General features: G+C 35.7%; 1 protein-coding gene across 1 annotated transcript in view; it reads right to left on the bottom strand.

Annotated features, from left to right (window-relative positions):
- The window catches only part of LOC145303497 (uncharacterized), a 44,275-nt gene extending 41,182 nt beyond the window's left edge, over nucleotides 1-3,093 (bottom strand). The window contains exon 1 of the mRNA XM_080144927.1: nucleotides 2,554-3,093. Within this exon, the coding sequence (XP_080001053.1) occupies nucleotides 2,554-2,958 (405 nt within the window). The 5' untranslated portion in view covers nucleotides 2,959-3,093. The remainder of the gene's footprint in view (nucleotides 1-2,553) is intronic.
- Between the last annotated feature and the right edge of the window lie 16,818 nt (nucleotides 3,094-19,911).

Here is a 19,911-nt window from a genome sequence, read left to right as displayed (position 1 = left end):
ACACTACATACGGCCGGAACAAATCTTCTTAGTAATCACTGTTTCAATGCCTACAGGTATCAAAATGTGCAAAGACACAATGTAGTGATTTGGCCACCCGCACACATATTAATTCAGGAATAATGTTACATTTCGCACGTAGTGATACAGTGTATAAGGATTCAACCGCCAAAATTCAAATAGTCCAGGATGCAGCTCTACAAATAGACATCACCGCTGCCCATGATCATCACATACGCCAGACTCCATCTATTCAGACGCAAAACAACTTTGTTGAGAATGCTATGAAAATGAAATCAATTTGGTTTTGTTCCAGCTTTCTCTTGTTTTCCCCGAGACTAGATCTGAAAACAACTCTGCCCTTGGAAGGTGTTAAAATTCCCAGTCTTGAATGTTTGCGCTAAGCACATGAACCTTAAATTCTCAACATGAAAAATGAAAATTTAGATCTTTTTTAACAATATTATTATGACCTACTGTTTTCTTATGTGATGCATACATGCATTTCGCTTACATGGTTTAATGACTGTTTTCCTCTAAGAAAATAACCACATTGAAGCCACGTGTTACACTCTGTTCATAAAAATCGGTAATCTTAAGTTTCATGCTGTTCTCACAAAATCCTTATTTAGCTAAGCTTGCATAATGAAAATTCATTGCAAGAAAACACTTACACTGGAATGCTTTGAATTAATATTTTTCTAACACCTAGATAAATTTTGTTATTTTATATTCATACAGCGATTTCGAGTTCTTTGTCAAGTGTCGTCATTTTCTGGAGTTATTCATATTTTTATTTTATGTATGTGAGGATGCGATTTGGTGAAAACCTTCTGTTAATCGGAGATCTCGTTAAATTTACCTTTAATGGTCCTGCAGATATTCTACTACTTTCGACTTCTAGAAATTCCTGCAGCTGCAACCTCGGTTTTAAAAATTGATAGATACTGATTATGAATTGGTGGACGCCGACTCACACTCTTACAAGTTAGTGACTACCCTAGTTAGTCCTATAGTGAGTCTCCATTTGGTCCTCTAGGTCACATTAACTCCCTATCTTAATACTACCACCTACTCTAAATCGGGGGGCGAGGGGGTGGGTAATAAATTAATATTTATTTCAAAAATAATCTGTAACAATTAGAAAACAAATTAGATTTTTGCAAAATAAAAATAAAATACTACTACTACTACTACTACTAAGAAGAAAGCTTCAAAAATCAAACAAATTAATACGGTGGATTAATTTTCCCTGTAATCATTTGAAAAATTAGACAAACTAGTCGATAAAATTTGGCAGACATTTTGGGTGTTAACCACTTCAGTATAATCTAAGATTATTTGGCAATATTCTGTATTGAATAAGCTATTATTATGATTTCTTTTAAATTTATAATATATTTTAAATCAGTTTATAAATACTGTTTGATTTTTTTTTCTGACAAAACAAATGATACTCTCCATTAACTCTACCACTAACCTCAAGTTGAAGTGGCAACGCACTCCTAAAATAAAACCCACTAAACAAATTCGAAAAATAAAGTCGTTACCAAAAAATAATAAATAGATAAATAATAATTGCAAAATAAAATTTAAGAAAAAAATCTGTAAAAACCACAAAACAAATTGATGCTTGTGCACCTATGTTACCATGCTATTTTATTAGTATTTTCACATTAAATTCAATTTTTATGATATTTTTGTTTGGTAAATATCCAGATCCGCTACTACAGAACACCGACCGCTCTAATTTGTTTTCTATAGGTAATTGAGGTCGCTGACAACGAATCTGATAGTCAAACTTGGGGCAAATTTACCGTTTGCATGGTATTCACCCTTGAACCCACGAACTACTTTCCACCATTTTGCAGCTTCCGTTTACGCTACGCGCATGCACGCTGTAGCATAAACGACGGCTTCACCAAGCAAACTACGTTGGCGGAGGGGATTTTTTTTTTTCCAGGACATAGAATTTTCTAATTTTCGAAAATATATTATAGCACTTTTTGGGTGGAAAATTTAAAATTAGCTGAAAAAGAAATAAAACAAGAAAAGGAAAGCACTCCAAGTTGGAGTAGGGGGGGGGTTAATTTATCTGTTTTTATTTTTTTTTTTTTACCTGGCACATAGAATTTTCAAATTTTCAAAAAGTAACGCACCGACATTTACCAATTAGAACACCATTTAACATTTTCCGAAGATTTTACTGTTTACATTGGGGCGCGAGCGGGGGGGGGGGTGATGTTGGCGCGAGTATAGAATAGTTACAAAACAGCCTTCCCTCTCAATGTTAAGAATGGGTTTCTAAATAATAATGTTATTATTTTACCACGGTAACATAGATGCACAAGTACCAACAAATTAATATTCGCACAAATTTGCACTAATTTTGGTCTGTCATCGCTCTGCGACGCTGCGAAAAGCAGACACAACTAGTTGCTAAAATATGGCAGCTAAAATATGATAAAGGGAGCTAACCGTTTCAACATATCCGTTGTGCTAAACAAGAGATTAAGACGTTCTATTGTGTCAAGACATGAAATGTCGACTTACCTCGCTGGAGTGGACACAAGGCGAAGTTTTGCAATCGCAGTCTTTTATAAAATTAATCGGTAAGACATCTTGGAAGCGTTTTCTTTCGATGTTGTGTTGTTGCGGTGTTTTCGGCAAAAGACACGTTCTTCTCCGTCTCACTTTTCCGAAATGGGCATCCACAGTAGGAATAGGATGTAAAGACCAATTCAATTTGTTTCGTTTCCCTTTTAAAATGAATTTATCCTCGAAATGTTTACTGCAGAGAACGGAATTGTTTGAAGGAGTCCAGTTGGCACGATTAACGAAGTCTAGCCATTTTTGTAGGAGTTTTGGTTTACTACGAGGAAATAAAAACGCCGATACCTTTTCCCTGCTACTTCCATATCCAGTATTACAACCCAACGCAACACACTTGTTTACCATTTTTAGTTTTAATGTTTATCAGAATATTTAATCGATTAATCTTTAAATAATGGTTAAAAGAAAACAAGCATCAAAAAGGCTTAAAAGGCCAATCAGGAAGAGCAGATAACTCTTTCTGTTATCTTTGGGTTAAAAATTGCGAAATAAATCGACAAAATATTAATTTTTGCGTTGAACTTGAGATACTATCCATTAATTCCATCTACATCTCTCGCATGTGAATTCAGTCAAAGAAAACTGATTTGAATTATATACACTTTAGATTTATTATTTTCTTAAGCGGCCCGCCATACAGTTATTTCCCTTGTTTATATAAATCGGCCTGCCTGTTAGAAATCAGTTCAGTTGTTTTACAGTAGTAAACAACTTCTTTGCTCGGTGCTCAGTCATAAGCTCCGACGCTCCGTTAATATAGTAGTAATTGACATTGTTTGGCTTTGTATGTTAAATAAATATGCAAAGAAAATTGTTTTCAAATTCTTCACACTCAAAATAATAAATGATTCTTTTTTTTTTTTTTTTTTTTCACTTTTCAAAATAGAAAGTTATTTCGGCGAAATATCGGAAATCGTAATACTGAATTTCACATGTAAACAATGGTATCTACGTATTCCTCATATTTTAAAGATGATTTTTCCCCCAAATTACGAAAACTGATAAGATAGAAAATTATTTATTAAAGAAAAAAAAATAGAATTTGCTGAAAACGATCGTAAGATACAGGACAGTTCAAAAGCGAGGTAATTTTCCGTTTCGATTTAAACAAGATGGCAGCAATTTTTGTTTTGTTTAATAATTCAGTAATATTCAGGTAATTTCTACTGCATAATTTGGAAGCTACCATCGTAACTTATTAGAATTGACAAAAAAAATCAGTTGAAATCATTGTTTTTTATCTGAAAACTTAATTTATCGACTACAAAATCTTGTCCCAATTCTGTAGACGCGCCGTTATTTCTGTTGTTATTTTGTTAAGAGTGTTGTGTGTATTGAAGTTTAAAATAAAAACAAACATGAATGTTCCCAATAAATTTTTAAGAGGAGAAAAAGGAGTTAACTTTTTCTCTTTTTTTTAAATACTTATTTTTTATTTATTTATTTTTTTAACACATAACGCCGAAGCAAAGCACGACCATCGTAAATAGAAGGAAGCCTAGTCACTAAAAATCATGTGACCTGACCTGCTAACGTCAAAGAATAAAGTACAACATCTACAGTACTGACTATTACGAAGGGTAGTCATTTTCTGTTTCAATTCTAAAAGAAATTGCCGAGAGATTCATAAAACTGATCCAAAAGTGACCATATTTTTTTTTTTTTTTTTTGAAAGATGAGTTATTTTCATTTGGACACGTGCAATTAAAAGGGAGAATTTGTTGCCATGAAAATACTGTAAAGTTTTATATTTTATCTTTTGAAAAGGTATATTTAATTCACACGTCACTTTCAAAATGAAAATGACGTGCGAATTAAATACACTAAAAAAATTATTACAGGTTAAAAATGTACCAATTTTCAAATAATTTGTCAATGAGATTTTTTACGATCCTTTTTCTTGATGATACAGCAAACATTATGTTGAATTATTTTTTCTTTTAACTGTATATTTTCTTATATTGATGTAAAAAAAAAAAAGTGAATTTTTGGTCACAAAGTTGAAAATTTATTGTTTTTATAGTTCTTAAACCTGCTAAACAAATAATTTTACGTCAGATATTTTTCAGTCTGTTCTCTTCATAATAAAGTTTTCCACGGTATTATTTATATATTTTGGAGATATCTTTGGTTTTCTGTATCGAGAGTTAACAAACAGCAAAAGTTTAGACTGAATCATGACTCCACGATCAGAGTTTTAACTTAATTTCTTTCTTTTAAATTCATTAAATTCCTTTAAAACTTCTTTGTATAAAAAGAATGTCCCAAGTATATTATTTTTGTCAGAGTTTTTTTTCTTTTTGTATAATAATATTTTTAAAAAGTAATATTTATCCTCGTTCAACAGTATAAGGCAAGAAACACAAACATATTTCTATTAAAAAAGTGCAAACTAAAACTGCTTAGATTTTTAATTTTTTTATATCAAACAAGTTTTATAAAACTTTTACAAAATTCATTAATTAATCAGTTTTTAATACTTATGCAAAATAAGGACGCTGTTGAAATAATAGCGTTATTATTTAGAAACCTATTTGTTGCAGCCGACACCCGCTACATACAGGCAGAATCTCTTCTCACGACATCGAGATTTGAGATCCATTTCCTCCTGGCTTGTCTGTTGCGGACCAGGATATAAAATACCCTAACTCGCCACAAGAAAAAATAATGAAACGAATTGAATGAAGAAAACAAAGAACTCAAATGCTGGAATAAAATAAACATATTGTTTATTTTCTGTTGGGAAATGAAAGTCTTCGGTGTACACGTGTTCATTCAGCCATTGACGACTACGCGCGTAGAAGGAAAGGGGGAATGCAATAGAGAAACGCGAAGTGGCAAGCTGTCTGTAGAAAGAAAGGGTTAAGCTCAGTAGAACGTTGCGCACATGTCTGTGTCGATGGGCCAAAGCGAAGGGGAGATAGAGTGAGAAAAGTGAATCCAGTTCATGGAGAGAGAAAGCGTATAAAGTGTGCGTGCGCTTGCTCCACATCACAGTAGCAGGGAAAGTGACGTTAGAGTGTGTGGTTGGTTCGTCGACTAAGCAGCTCGAATGCTGGTCCAGACGAAAAAGGGAAGTTAACAGGTTTTGTTGACTTTTATACTGGAGTTAGTGTTCTGGGTGCGCATGTCTGGTTTTCACTTAAAAGGAAGTGACGTCACAACTAGGGTGTGTGTATGCACATGAATGTGAGTGTGTGTATGAGGCTGTGTATATGCGTGCATGTGTGTGTGCATATGTGCGTGTGTACGTGTGGGTGTGTATATTTGTGGGAAAACATGTTCGAACAAGACTCCCCCTCCTGGGGAGAAAAAATATATATATATATACAAGAGAAACGTATTTCGTTTTTGTTTTTTATGTATTTTTTTTTTTTTTTAATAAGTTATATATTGTTTGAAATGTTTTGGCCAATGAACTTTTCGATCAGTTTTTGTTGTTGTTTGTGGTGTGTTGTTTTTTGTAATTTCTTTGTCCGTTTCTGAGTGTGTATGTTCTTCTATTGGAGTAGGAGAAATGTGTAATTGTTTGTCTATGAATGCAGGTTTAAGTCTGTCTATTGCTATAGTGTCTTTTTTTCTCTTTTTAATATCGTAAAATACTTTTTACTCCTATCAAGAACTAAATAAGGTCCGGAATAATTTGGACATAGTGGTTTTTTTACTGCGTCGTTCCTGATAAAAATGTATTTACATGTGTGAATATTGCTTGGAATGAAAATGTTCCTGTCTGGTTTTTTGGTTGGAGCAAATTTTAATTGTGACATTTTGTGTTTTAAGTCCGTCACAAAAGTTGTCGTTGGGGAAATGTCTGTATTGTTTTCGCAGAATTGTCCTGGTAAAATCAGTGTTAATCCGAAAACTAATTCTGCAGGTGTGCTCTGCAAATCTTCCTTCACAGTGTTGCGAATTGCTAAGAGAATGAGTGGCAAATTGTCTGACCAGTCCGATTTGTTTTCGTTCATAGCCAAAGATGCTTTTAATTGTCTATGCAATCGTTCCACCATACCGTTTGCACAAGGATGATAGGCAGTAGTCTTAATGTGCCTTGTTCCCAACAAATGGTTGAATTCAGTGAAAAGTGTTGATTGGAACTGTGAGCCCCTGTCTGTTGTGATTACGGAGGGCACTCCGAAAATCGATATCCAATCTTGTAAAATCGCTCTGGCTATTGTTGCGGCAGATGTGTCTTTCACTGGTATTGCTGTCAACCATCTGCTGAATCTATCGACTATAGTAAGGATGTGGGTATGTCCTTTTGAAGTGGGAAAGGGTCCAACCAAGTCGATATGCACATGAGTAAACCTAGCGTCTGGTACACTGAAAGTTCCTGAAGGTGATTTTGTGTGTCTGTGAACTTTGTTTTTTTGGCGAGGAATGCAAGTTTTGGTCCAACTACGGATGTCATTCCACTATTAATTTCACGGTGGCACGTTTTCCTGGGTGGGACAAATTGTGGAAGTGCTGGAAAACTTGTCATCTGAGGCTGGGTGAAATATAAGGGCGAGGGTGTTTTTGTGAAACATCGCAATAGAAAGTTGTTGTTCCGAATGGTATCAGCATTTCTTTCAGCTTCAGTGAAGTTTTGTCCATTATAGCTGGGAGCGTGGTATCGGTTAATTGCTCTTGTGCTATTAATTCCATATTTAGTGGAGTGGAATTTACAGAAGCAATTGTTGCGCAAGATAAAGCATCAGCTACAATGTTTTCCTGTCCTTTTACGTACAGTATACCAGTGGAATATTGGGCTATAAAGTCCAGGTGTCGAATTTCTCGTGGACCATATTTGTCAACATGTGTGTGTAGAGCAAATGTTAGAGGTTTATGATCCGTATAGATGGAAAATTTTCTGCCTTTGAGGAGATGTTTAAAGTACTTAATTGCAAGGTAAATTGCAAGTAACTCTCTCGAGAAAGTACTATATTTAGTCTGCGCTTTGTTTAACTTGGCAGAGAAGAATGAAATAGGGGTCATTTTGTTGTCAGAAATTTGGTGAATCACAGCTCCTACTGCTATTTCCGATGCGTCTGTCGTAAGCGTAAGCTCCGTTGTATCGCTATCTTGGATATAAGTGAGTTTGGTGAAGTTTGCCAAAGCAGTTTTCGATTGTTCGAAGGCCTGTAGTGCAGGTCCTTCCAAAACTAACTGTTGGTTTTTGGTTCGTTTTTTTTAACAAGTCCGTTAAAGGTGCGAGTAACGTGGAACAGTTAGGCAAAAAACGTTAGTAATAGTTAATTATGCCTACAAAACGGCGTACTTGTCTGACAGATTTCTGTAGAGGGAAATTCGAAATAGCACTTACTTTTTCAGGCAAAGGGGAAATTCCATCCTTGTCAATTAAATGACCGAGAAATTGAACTTCCTGGTGGCCAAAAACACATTTGTCGGTGTTTAGTTTAAGACCGAAATGTGACAGTCTTTCAAAAGTTTGTTCCAGGTGTAGCCGGTGTTCTTCGAGGTTTCTGCTGGTGATTAAAACGTCGTCCACATATGTGAATATGAACGGCAGACCTCTGAAAACTTCATCAATCAAACGCTGGAAAGTTTGACAGGCGTTTCTCAACCCGAAAGGCATCCTTAGGAACTCATAACGGCTAAATGGTGAGGTTAGTGCGGTTTTATGAATGTCTTCTTCCGCGACTGGAATTTGAAAATATGCCTTAACGAGGTCCAGTTTGGAGAAAATTGTAGCGCCTTGGAGTCCATTGGCGAAGTCATGGATATGGGGAATAGGATATCTATCTGGAACAGTTTTTGCGTTTAAGCGTTTAAAATCTCCGCACGGTCGCCAGATGGTGTTGTCAGCTTTCTGTACCATGTGGAGTGGTGATGACCAGTGGCGTATCTAGGGTATGGCAGGCATGGCCCGTGCCATGGGCACCACTCTGACATGGGCGCAAAAATTGCTTGACAAAAATTAAAATTAGTAGTTAGGTATATCTAAGGTATAAATTATTAAGAAGGGGCGCACATTCAAACTTTGCCATGGGCGCCATTTTACATAGGTACGCCACTGGTGATGACCAAGCACTTTTCGAGGGCCATATTATTCCCATGTAGAGTAGGTTTTGAAACTCGGATTTTGCCAATTTGTATTTATCCAGTTTCAAGCGTCTGGGGATTGAATAGACGGGCGGTCCTGTTGTCTTAATATAGTGCTTAGCGCTGTGTTTGATGGGGTCCGTGTTTTTAAATGGCTGGGAAGGTTGAGGAAATTTTCGGAGTAACCGGCGGACGTGTAAATCTTCAGGTAGGGCGGTGCTGATTCCGGTGGTTAAAAATTTCGACATAATTCCTCTCACCGAAATCTTCGTTTTGTTGTCTGTCAATGTGTGATGAGTCATGTCGACAGACAGGTTGAAATGGGCTAAAAAATCCGCCCCCAAAATTGGAGTGGTCGCGCTGGCTATGGTGAAATTCCATAAAAAGTTCCTCCGCATTCCAAAAGAAAAATATTCCTCCGCATTTGCCAAAAGTGGGTATTTTGGTACCATTGGCGGCTTGTAAGTTGAAAAATTGGGTTCCTGCTGGATGGGCATGCGGTGTTGATATGACGGTGATTTCCGCTCCGGTGTCTATTAAAAAGTTATATCCATGAATTTTATCTCGGATATAAAATAGACAACCTTTTTGTGTGCTCCAGCTACAGTCGTCGTCGTTACTGGCTGGAAGGTTCATTTCCCTGTGCCGGTTTTTTGAACGCACAGGGTTTAGTGCATCTTCTCGCATCGACACCGAATCTCTTATGGTAGAAACACACATCTTGTCTATCTTGTGACGTGGACCGGTTCCTGCTTGAACTTCTTCACCTGTAATTTTGCCGTGTGTCGTCGTGGTTTCTGTGAGAATGTTGACGCATTTGAAGTGCATCGGCTAGCTGCTTTGAAAGCTTCTCAACTGCCGACTTTAATTCTGCTAATTCCTCGTCTCAGTTTTGGTCAGGTTGTCGTTGGTGGGCGTATACTTGTCGGCTCCGGGAACTTTCGTGAATTCTGTCGGCTATGTCGGCGAGCTTTTCTGTTGCCGTCTCCTCCGACATCGGAGCGAGGATTTGTTTGGTAGTTGGGGGTAATTTACCCAACCATAGACTCTTCATAATGCTGTCTGACATTTTGTTATCTCCCAGCAAGGCTTTCATGTGGCGAAGTAGTTGAGAAGGCGTACGGTCTCCTAACTCAACTTGTGTGAACAAGTTACGAAGCATGGCTTCGTTAGAAACACCGGTTTGTTGCAGGATTGCTTGCTTCAACGTGTCGTACAGTCTTTCTTCCGGTACATTTTCGAGGAAATCCGTGACTTCCTCTACCACCTCCAACGGCAGTTTTTCCACTAGATAACAGTAACATGCTCGTTGTGACGTTACCCGTTTAGCATCAAATATGATTTGTAGTTGGATGAACCATATTTTTGTATTTGTCGGGTTGAAGGATGGAATATTTAATGCCATGGTTTCGTTGTAGGAGTCCATCTGTTGAAGTTCCATTTTGTTTTGTTTTTTGTTTTTTGTGTTGAAATTTTAATATTTCAATTTCTTGTGCACGGTTTGAAAATGTTCCTCCTCATGGTCGACAAGTTTTTTTGTTTGTTAGAGAAAAATTATTTCTCGTGCGTGCCGTGAATTTGTGTGGAAGGGTTTAGCTTACACTGCGTGTTTCGTTCACTCTCATTCATTTCATTTTTAAAATAAAAGAGTCACCATTTCATGTTGCGGACCAGAATATAAAATACCCTAACTCGCCACAAGAAAAAATAATGAAACGAATTGAATGAAGAAAACAAAGAACTCAAATGCTGGAATAAAATAAACATATTGTTTATTTTCTGTTGAGAAATGAAAGTCTTTGGTGTACACGTGTTCATTCAGCCATTGACGACTATGTGCGTAGAAGGAAAGGGGGAATGCAATAGAGAAACGTGAAGTGGCAAGCCATCTGTAGAAAGAAAGGGTTAAGCTCAGTAGAACGTCGCGCACATGTCTGTGTCGATGGGCCAAAGCGAAGGGGAGATAGAGTGAGAAAAGTGAATTCAGTTCATGGAGAGAGAAAGCGTATAAAGTGTGCTTGCAATTGCCCCACATCATAGTAGCAGGGAAAGTGGCGTTAGAGTGTGTGGTCGGTTCGTCGACTAAGCAGCTCGAACGCTGGTCCAGATGAAAAAGGGAAGTTGACAGGTTTTGTTGACTTTTATACTGGAGTTAGTGTTCTGGGTGCTCATGTCTGATTTTCACTTAAAAGGAAGTGACGCCACAGCTCGGGTGTGTGTATGCGCATGAATGTGAGTGTGTGTATGAGGCTGTGTATATGCATGCGTGTGTGTGTGTGTGCGTACATGCGTGCGTACATGTGGGTGTGTATATGTGTGGGAAAACATGTTCGAACATGTCCAATCACAAGCCAGCTCTCTATCACGTGACCGAGTATATAAAAGACGAAATCACTAACCCTCCTTCTCTTTTTTTGGCTGCTTTGCCCAGAAGCAGATATCGCCTGGCAGAACGTGAGTACTACAAACTAACAATGGCTCTCTTCAAACTACCATTTATTTCCACGTGCTGTACCCAAACGAACATTCTTTGTCATGCTAAAGACTTTACACTGACACACACACACACACCTACTCTTTCTTACCACGAGACACTAACCTTTTGCCCTGTCTCTACCATCGGATGCACGCTCATACAAACGTAAACACACTGAAGTCTTTGCCCTTTCTTTCTCTTTTAACCAACTTCCTTCGTACCGATAGCTACTGCCTATAAGCATGTGTGGACTGAACTATTCTCTCCTCAACAAACCGGCATGATATTAAATCTATCTTAAAACACATCGAACACTTTTCTCTCTTTTCCAACGTACTCTTTTCACGACTACTATAATACAAGCGAGCACGAATACTGAACTCTCTTACTAATACGTTTCTCTCTTCTACTAATGCTACTAACGAAAATGAGAAATAAAGTTTGTTTATTAATATAGAACGAAACTCCATTGCATTGTTGTCATTTCTATACATTCTTTACTAATTTATTCAACATATTTTTTCTATAAGTTTGATTTCAAAAGAAAAAATTTCTGCATTAGTAACTTTATATTTAAATTTCTTTGAATTTAAGTAGTTTTCATTTTTCAAATTATTTTATATTTGTATTTCTTGTTTTGATCGGATTATTGTTCTCATCTCGAGTGATATTTGTGCAATGTTTGGCCTGTCTGAAAAAAAATTATATCAGAACGATATTTAAAAATGACTCACCTCTCAAAAACACCTAATACGAGATAAGCCCTCGACCAAAAGTCTCATGACAAAAAACTGCATATATGAGATTTGATGCGGAAAACTATACAAAGGTGAGACCGGTCAAAAGAACACTGTAAAGCCATGACACAGGAGGAGGTTGAAAAGTCGAGATTAACTGATCACATATGGACAGAAAATGAACACACTTCCCTTTATGGAACGAGGTCAAAATAATTGACAGAGATGCAAGATGGAGAATTAAACAACTTTAAAGAAGCATCACATATGCTAAAAAAAGAAAAATTACTAAAAAGACCGAGCATAGATATCAGCAGTATTTAGGAACCTCTGATTATAAAGAAAAACAAAAATTATACAACTCCTCCTTAAAATTTCAACAGTTAAAGGGAGATAATCCCGTCAGACTTTATTAGAGTTACCTTCCCTTTATCATCCAAATTTTTCTTCACACATACGAAGCCACGGCGAAGAAAAACAATTCCAAGAATACAAAACAATCTACGGAGCCAGTGACTTTTCTCCTGTCTTTTTTAAGGTGCCTGACGAAGGTCGAAGGCTACACTGACCGAAACATTGCACAAATAACAGTCCAATCAAAACAAATAAGTAATACAAATAGTGTACAATAGTATCTCATATGTATTAAAAGCAAGCATTGAAAAATATGTCTTATCTATTTCTAGTTTTATCAAGTTAGATATGCATATGCGTTTATATTTGGCTATGTGTCAGATTCTAGGGTTAACTCCTAAGCAAATTAACTGATCATTATGAATTTCTGAAAGCACTTTCTCGAGAGTGGGTAATGTAAGCTATCATATGGCAATATGTTTTAAAGATATTTACTAAACTCAATACCTACATCTGAATTAAACAACTTAAAGAAGCGACACATATGCTAAAAAAGAAAAATTACTAAGAAGACCAAACATAGATATCAGCGATATATGGGAACCTCTAATTATTATTACATGTGTGATAAAAGGTGGGGATTTAAGCAACAAATAAACATAGGCCTATGATAAGAAATTTCCGAGAAGGATGAAAATTGTTTATCTTTGTAACACGTTGCCCAAAAGGGGGGGGGTATAAGGGAATTTACGGGAAAGCAAAAACCCAAGTATTTTCTCTTTATCGCATATGTGACACAGCAAAAATAAAATAGTAAAGCAAGTAGATGGAAACGCAAGGATGTACACAAATAAAAATGCGAGAAAATAACGAGATAACAAACACTTTTCCAAACGATACAAAAATAGATTTATTAAAAAAAAAAAAAAGAAGACTTTAACGAAAGAAAAAGAAATGTATTCAAAGTTATGAAATCTGAAGTATATCTACGCGTATTGAACTGAGCGAAAGTCCTGCACTAGCCCATCTTGTGAGAATTATGTTCTATTTTACCTTGGTGACAAAATATAAAAAACAAGAATGATATATCTCGTCAGCCTAAAATTAAGTATTTAATTTTTGATTTAAATACATAGTCCAATTTAAAGATCATGTCACATCATCCCACCAGAAAAAAATGAAAAAGTGTAATATGCAGCGCTTTTTCATAAAACTTAGGACAAATGGCCCAGGCAGTTATCACCATCCTTGTGGTTTGCATCGCCTTACAAAACACTAACTTGAGTGGGAGTGCCTCCAAGTATTCATCTGACGAATGGCCTTTATACCAATTTTTCTATCGACGTAAATTATCTCGCTTAGCTTTATTCTTATAACTGTCACCGTCTTCATTATTTTCGTCGCTTGGTATACTTTATTAACATCACGTACATAGTTGCCATCATTATTCTCTTCCCTGTCATCCTCACTATCATCGTATACTACATCTTCGTTTCTCATCTTGTCTACATGATTATCACCGTCTTTGTTAAACTCATCATCGTCGTAATCATTATTGCTGTCGCTTTCACCGTCAACATTATCGTCGTCGTCCTCGCTACTACTATCGTCATTTACGTGGATTTCACCAACCTTCTTTCCAACACAGGAAAGTTTAGTCTCACTGGCTTCCTCAATTAATTTCTCCCACTCAGATATTCTTTTACTACCACCATCCTCATAATCAGTATCATCTAGCTTATAACTGTCGTCCTCCTTGAATTTTGATATATTATCGTGGTCCTTATCATCTTTATCGTCTAATTTCTCCTTACTGTCGTTTTTAGCTTTTTCTTTCAAATTATTCCCACTAATATCACCGTCTTTGTAGTTTATTTTATTTATTCTGTCCTCACTATTATTTAATTTATTTGGACAATTGTCATTCTTCATTTCGGTAACAATGTCTGGATAAGCTTCCATAGCCCTTTCACTCATCATTGCATCTACGTTAGGCTCGGTATTACATTCGTGGGTTTCCTGACTTTTAGATGACGTTAAAATAGTACTCGTTGTCCTTAATTTAACGTGGTTGGGAGAAACTAATTGGAGTGGAAAGTTTGTAGAGCTATTTGCAAACATGGCTATTGCACTAATATGCTCGTCTACTATCTTGCTTATTTCTTTGATACTCATCGCTTGTCTTATTTTAATATTAGTCTTTTCAGTCTCTGTATGAATCTTTTCATCTGCAGACGGAACTAATTTTAACGTGGCTTCATCGAATACTTTATTTTCCACTAAGTATATTGTTACTATTCTTTCCAATTGCGTCTTCCGCATACTGGGTACGACAACTAAGTCATAACGTTTTCCAATTAATATAATGTAATCTTTCTTTAAACTACATAGTCCTTCGAATGTGGGAGATTCTATGAAGCTATCTACTCCTGTCATAATGTTTTTATTTCAGCTTTTAAGATACTCCTCCACTATGGGAATTAATTGTGGTCTACGAAGAGCAGGTCTAACATTTAGTCCATAATGTCTTCCTATTGTAACGATATCATCCTTGGGTAATTTTTGAAGGCATTTGCATGAAGGTGACTTTAAAAATACTTCTACATTAGTCATTTTTCTATCCCCTAATCTTATCAACTTCGCCATTTCTCGCTTGTGTTCGTCTGTCTGTCCTGCGTGTCTCACCCACAAACAAATTATATTGCTCGTAGCCCCAGCGATTTAACTCACAACTAGATTCAAATTCCGGATGAGTACCCCATTTGTAACACATGTGTGATAAAAGGTGGGGATTTAAGCAACAAATAAACGTAGGGTTTTGATAAGAAATTTCCGAGAAGGATGAAAATTATTTATCTTTGTAACACGTTGCCCAAAAAGGGGGGGGGGGTACACGGGAATTTACAGGAAAGCAAAAACCCAAGTATTTTCTCTTTATCGCATATGTGATACAGCAAAAATAAAATAATAAAGCAAGTAGATGGAAACGCAAGGACGTACACAAATAAAAATGCAAGAAAATAAGGAAATAACAAACACTTTTCCAAACGATACAAAAATAGATTTATTAAAAAAAAAAACCGAAGAGTTTAACAAGGAAAAAGAAATGCATTCAAAGTTATGAAATCTGAAGTATATCTATGCGTATTGAACTGAGCAGAAAGTCCTTCGGGGGGGGGGGGGGTAATCAAAGTCTTTGCACTTACAGGTTTCTTTGGTTTTTCTTTTTTTTTTTGTTTCTTTTGCTGGTGTGTTTCACAACTCGACGACGACGCAGTTAATCCAAGATATTTCCTTCGATGTGGAAAAAGTTCACATAGCCATCTCACGTGTTTTCTTTTCTTGCTCGCGCGTTATATATCTGTCTCTTTCGTGAGGGATAAGATATCACATCGTGCATTCGGCACTGCATATCTCTTTTGCATGATGGGAAAAAGCCATTGTCTCTTTCGTGAGGAAGTAAATTCATCGCATTCTCTCGCATGACTGGAGAAGGTCACGTTGTCCACGTCTCGTGTATCGGCATCTGTTCCCCTCCTCCTCTCACGAGGAGAGCGACATCTTAACAGGTTAGCGGTCCAAACCGAAAAGAACGATTTCCACCGGTGTCCAGTTAGGAAGGGGAAGCGATAACTCTTCCAGTTCCCCCCTAATCCTCTCTGCTTCATAATCCGGTCTAAAAATAGACATGACGAAATCTCTAGCCGGTAAAGTCTCTGCAAGTTTGAAAGGGGTAGGGGGTACATTAGTAGACTCACTCAATTCCAAAACGACTGCTGCACTAGCCTATCTTGTGAGAATCATGTTTTCTTTTACCTCAGTGACAAAATATAAAAAACAAGAACGATATATCTCGTCAGCCTAAAATTAAGTATTTAAATATTGATTTAAATACATAGTCCAATTTAAAGACCATGTCACATTATAAAGAAAAACAAATATTGTAACCCCCACCTTTAAAATTTCAACAGTAAAAGAGAGATAATCCCCTCTCAAACTTTATTAGAGTTGCTTCCCTTTGCCAACCAAATTTTTTCACACATACAAAAACCATAGCGACAAAATCAAAAACAACTCCAAGAATACGAAACCATCTACGGAGCCAGTAATTTTTCTTGTTTCTTTTCCAAGATGACGACCAACATGTCTGATGAAGATTGAAGGCTACATCGACCGAAATGTTGCATAAATAAAACTCAAGATGAGAAAAATAGTCTGATCAAAACAATGCAAACAATCAATCCTCATCTTAAAAATTCAACAATAAAAATATTTTAACTTTTTTGTTTAATTATTGTGTTTATTCTTTAAATTTATAATTCAGTTTTTGCAGTATTTGTCTCCTGCTTCAAACATATATAATTTTACATACATAAGTTTTGTTTTTGTTTTTTATTTTATCTATAATATTAATCTCACCTGTCTGCTTAAATGTATGTATGTATGTATGTATATATGTATGTATGTATGTATGTATGTATGTATGTTTGTATGTCTGCATAAAACTTTCAACAGAGGCGACGGATTTTCACAAGATTGGTATAATTTTGGAGTTCAACGTTTCTGACGACAAATATAAAAAAATTGGCCAAAAACATTTTTTCACCCTCAACTGAGCAGTTTTCTACAAGGAGAGGTCGCTTTTTTTGCTGATATTTTCAAAAGTCATCCTCTCTTTTCGATCGACTAGCCTTAATTTAAACCTTCACCACTTCCAGTTTGGTGATTGACGCAACGGCAACGACGTCACGTCTTGTTTTTGTTTCGTGTTCTTTTCCTCCTTTGCGGTACGGATTCGAGCATGCCTGCTTATTATCACTTTTTTTTTTTTTTTGCTCGACACACACCTACATACACCCGGGCAACGCCGAGAACTCAGACTAGTATTTAATAAAGTTCAATTTCAGTACGAATTGAATCGTGTTCCTTTCTTTTCTTATTTAAAATGCAATTTTCAAGTAAATAAACAAATTTTAGTCTTTAAAATCCATGAAACGACAAAATGTTTATTTGCAGATTGCTGTTTTGCAGAAACAACAGACAACTTTCACTTTTTAATTAATTCTAGTTTTTCCCTTTTTTTTTTAATTTAATAAAATAAGTTCCAGTATAAATCATGTTGCTTATTTTTCTCTTTTTCAATGCAATTTTTGAAAGTTTTGTAATGTTTTTTTGTAAAACGCTCTTATTCATTATCCACAGTCCGACTGTTTGATAGATTTTGCTTGCTTGTACCTCAGGCATGATGTCATTTTTCAATGGCTAGACCTCTCTCTATTTACGATGACCAAACACACTTTACTTTAAGCTGTGATTAATGCAAAAAAAAAAAAAAAAAAAAAAAAGGAAGAAGAAATTATAATATAAATATAGATAATTAAAATATTAGAATTGTTTAAAAAATCAGAAAGTGTGGAGTAACTTTAATTCAATATTCATGTTTTTATCTATTTTTACTCAAACATTTAAATATTTTTAAACTGAAAATGACTTTCAACACGGTATGTCAACATGAAAGCCCCCCCTCCACTTTCCTCATATTCAAACTGGATTTCTATTTAAAAAGCCATTCTTAACATGGAGAATGGGAGATGGTGTACTTTTAGTTTTGTCTATGCAGAACAGGTAAAAAAAAAAAAAACGAATGAAATCAAACTTGCGTGAAAATATTTTAAATTTTTTCACACAAAAAAAATATTAAAACGTGTATATTTTTTATACTTTATATAAATAGGGTGTTTTTTTTTTCTTTTTAGAAACGGCAACTTTTAAATTAAAATAAATCTCAGAAAAATATTTTTATTATACAAATGTAATTTTGAGCAAATGTCCTTTCGGCTTACACATATATGGCATAATCTAGAGGTTCAATTTTCACAAACTTTACACATGAAATTTACTGCATTTCAGCAATAACACGTCGAATGTTGTCTACCAAGTAGTCTCTTGTGTCTGGTTTATCAGTGTAGACATGGGACTTTACATGTCCTCAAAGAAAATAATCTAGTGGGGTTAAATCACATGAATGAAGTCGTCAGTTGACAAGTTCATTTTGTGAAATTACTAGCAGTTCAGCCCGGCTTTGCTCAGGCCCGATGTACTGTTCATACTTTGCGCTATGTGTGAATACATTTTATGTAAGATTTCAAATGTTTAGACCAAAATTTGTCTGTTCGTAAAGACAGCAGAGGTAAATTTTTTTAAAACTTTGTCCCCAATTTTGATCCCTTAACATTTATTTTTTGGGCTCAAATCAGATTATAAAGTTTGACTCCTGTCCAAGTAACCTACATTTAAAATTTCAAGTGTTTAGACTCAAAATTGGCGGGGGAGTTTGGTAGAGTTTTCAAAGGTCAAATCATGTAACTTTGACTCCTTGACAGCCAAATTTCTGTCCGAACACCAATTACAAAGATTTTCCTAAATCTCAATACACCTTATGTCAAATCTCGAGTCTGTAGACTGAAAATTGACAGAGTTATTTGGTAGGGAAATACACACACACACACACACACAGAGACATTTTCACTTTTATAAATATTTGTCCATTAAACGTTTCTCTTAGTAAATTGATTGTATCATTTGCAATTTGAAGCACTGCTAGGGTGTCAGCCTCTTCATAATAAATTGCCAAACCAAGCTGAACTCTAAATAACTGATAGTTGCCAAATCTTCAATTAAAGAAAATAGAGTTAAATTTAAAGTTCGCTGCCTTTAAAAAAACGCTCTCTCTCTCTCACTCTCTCTCTCTCTCTCTCTCTCTCTCTCTCTCTCTCTCTCTCTCTCTCTCTATATATATATATATATATATATATATATATATATATATATATATATATTTATATACATGAGCAAAAGAAAATAGGCCAAACAAATTTTATACATCTTATTGCACTAAAAGCTATATTAAACAAAGAATAATTCAACAAGGAAACTTAAACGAGACTAATCACATAGAACAAGACATTTACTTTAATAAATGCTTAGGATGGAATCGCATTCCGTTTTGATTTCTTTAAAAGATCAATCGTTTTAGACATGCTCTCAACCAAAGTGGAACACTGTGAAAAGGAGATGCTATTCAATTCGCTTTGCACAGCTTCCCACAGTTTGTCATTGTTCGAAAAAGTTTTCCGGCCAATGCACGAGATATTATGGACCAAATATTCTTAATTGGGTTTAAATCGGGGCTTTCACCTGGCCAAAATATCACATCAATTGAATTATCAGAAAACCATTTTTTTGTGACTTTAGCAGTGTGTGTCATGTTGAAAAATAATGTTCTGGGATATTCCCAGCTTCTGGATACTTGGTAACAGTCCTGTTTTTAATATTCAAATGTATTCTCACATCTCACATCTAGGAAGTTCCCCAACTCCTGCTGCAATAAAAGTTCCCCATACCATTATCCCTCCATTCCTGTATTTAATTGTCATTTTTATGCCACTTGTCGAAAATCTTTCTCCAGTTCTTTGATTGCACCATTCGGGAGCATCACTAACAAGACAAAATCTTGATTCATCCAACCAGAAAACATTCCTGAACCAGTCTGTATCTTTCTTGCCATAACCCAAGAAAAATCTCTGTCTATGATTGATGTTCTTCTTAGATAAAAATGGCTTCTTTGCACACCTTTTAGAAGAAAATCCCATTTCTTTCATTCATCTAGATATTGTACATCTAGAAAGA

Source organism: Euprymna scolopes, chromosome 19 (assembly GCF_053919585.1).
Source record: "Euprymna scolopes isolate OS-2025 chromosome 19, ASM5391958v1, whole genome shotgun sequence".
In the NCBI taxonomy this organism is placed as follows: Eukaryota; Metazoa; Mollusca; class Cephalopoda; order Sepiida; family Sepiolidae; genus Euprymna; species Euprymna scolopes.
This window is presented reverse-complemented; position numbering and strand designations above follow the sequence as displayed.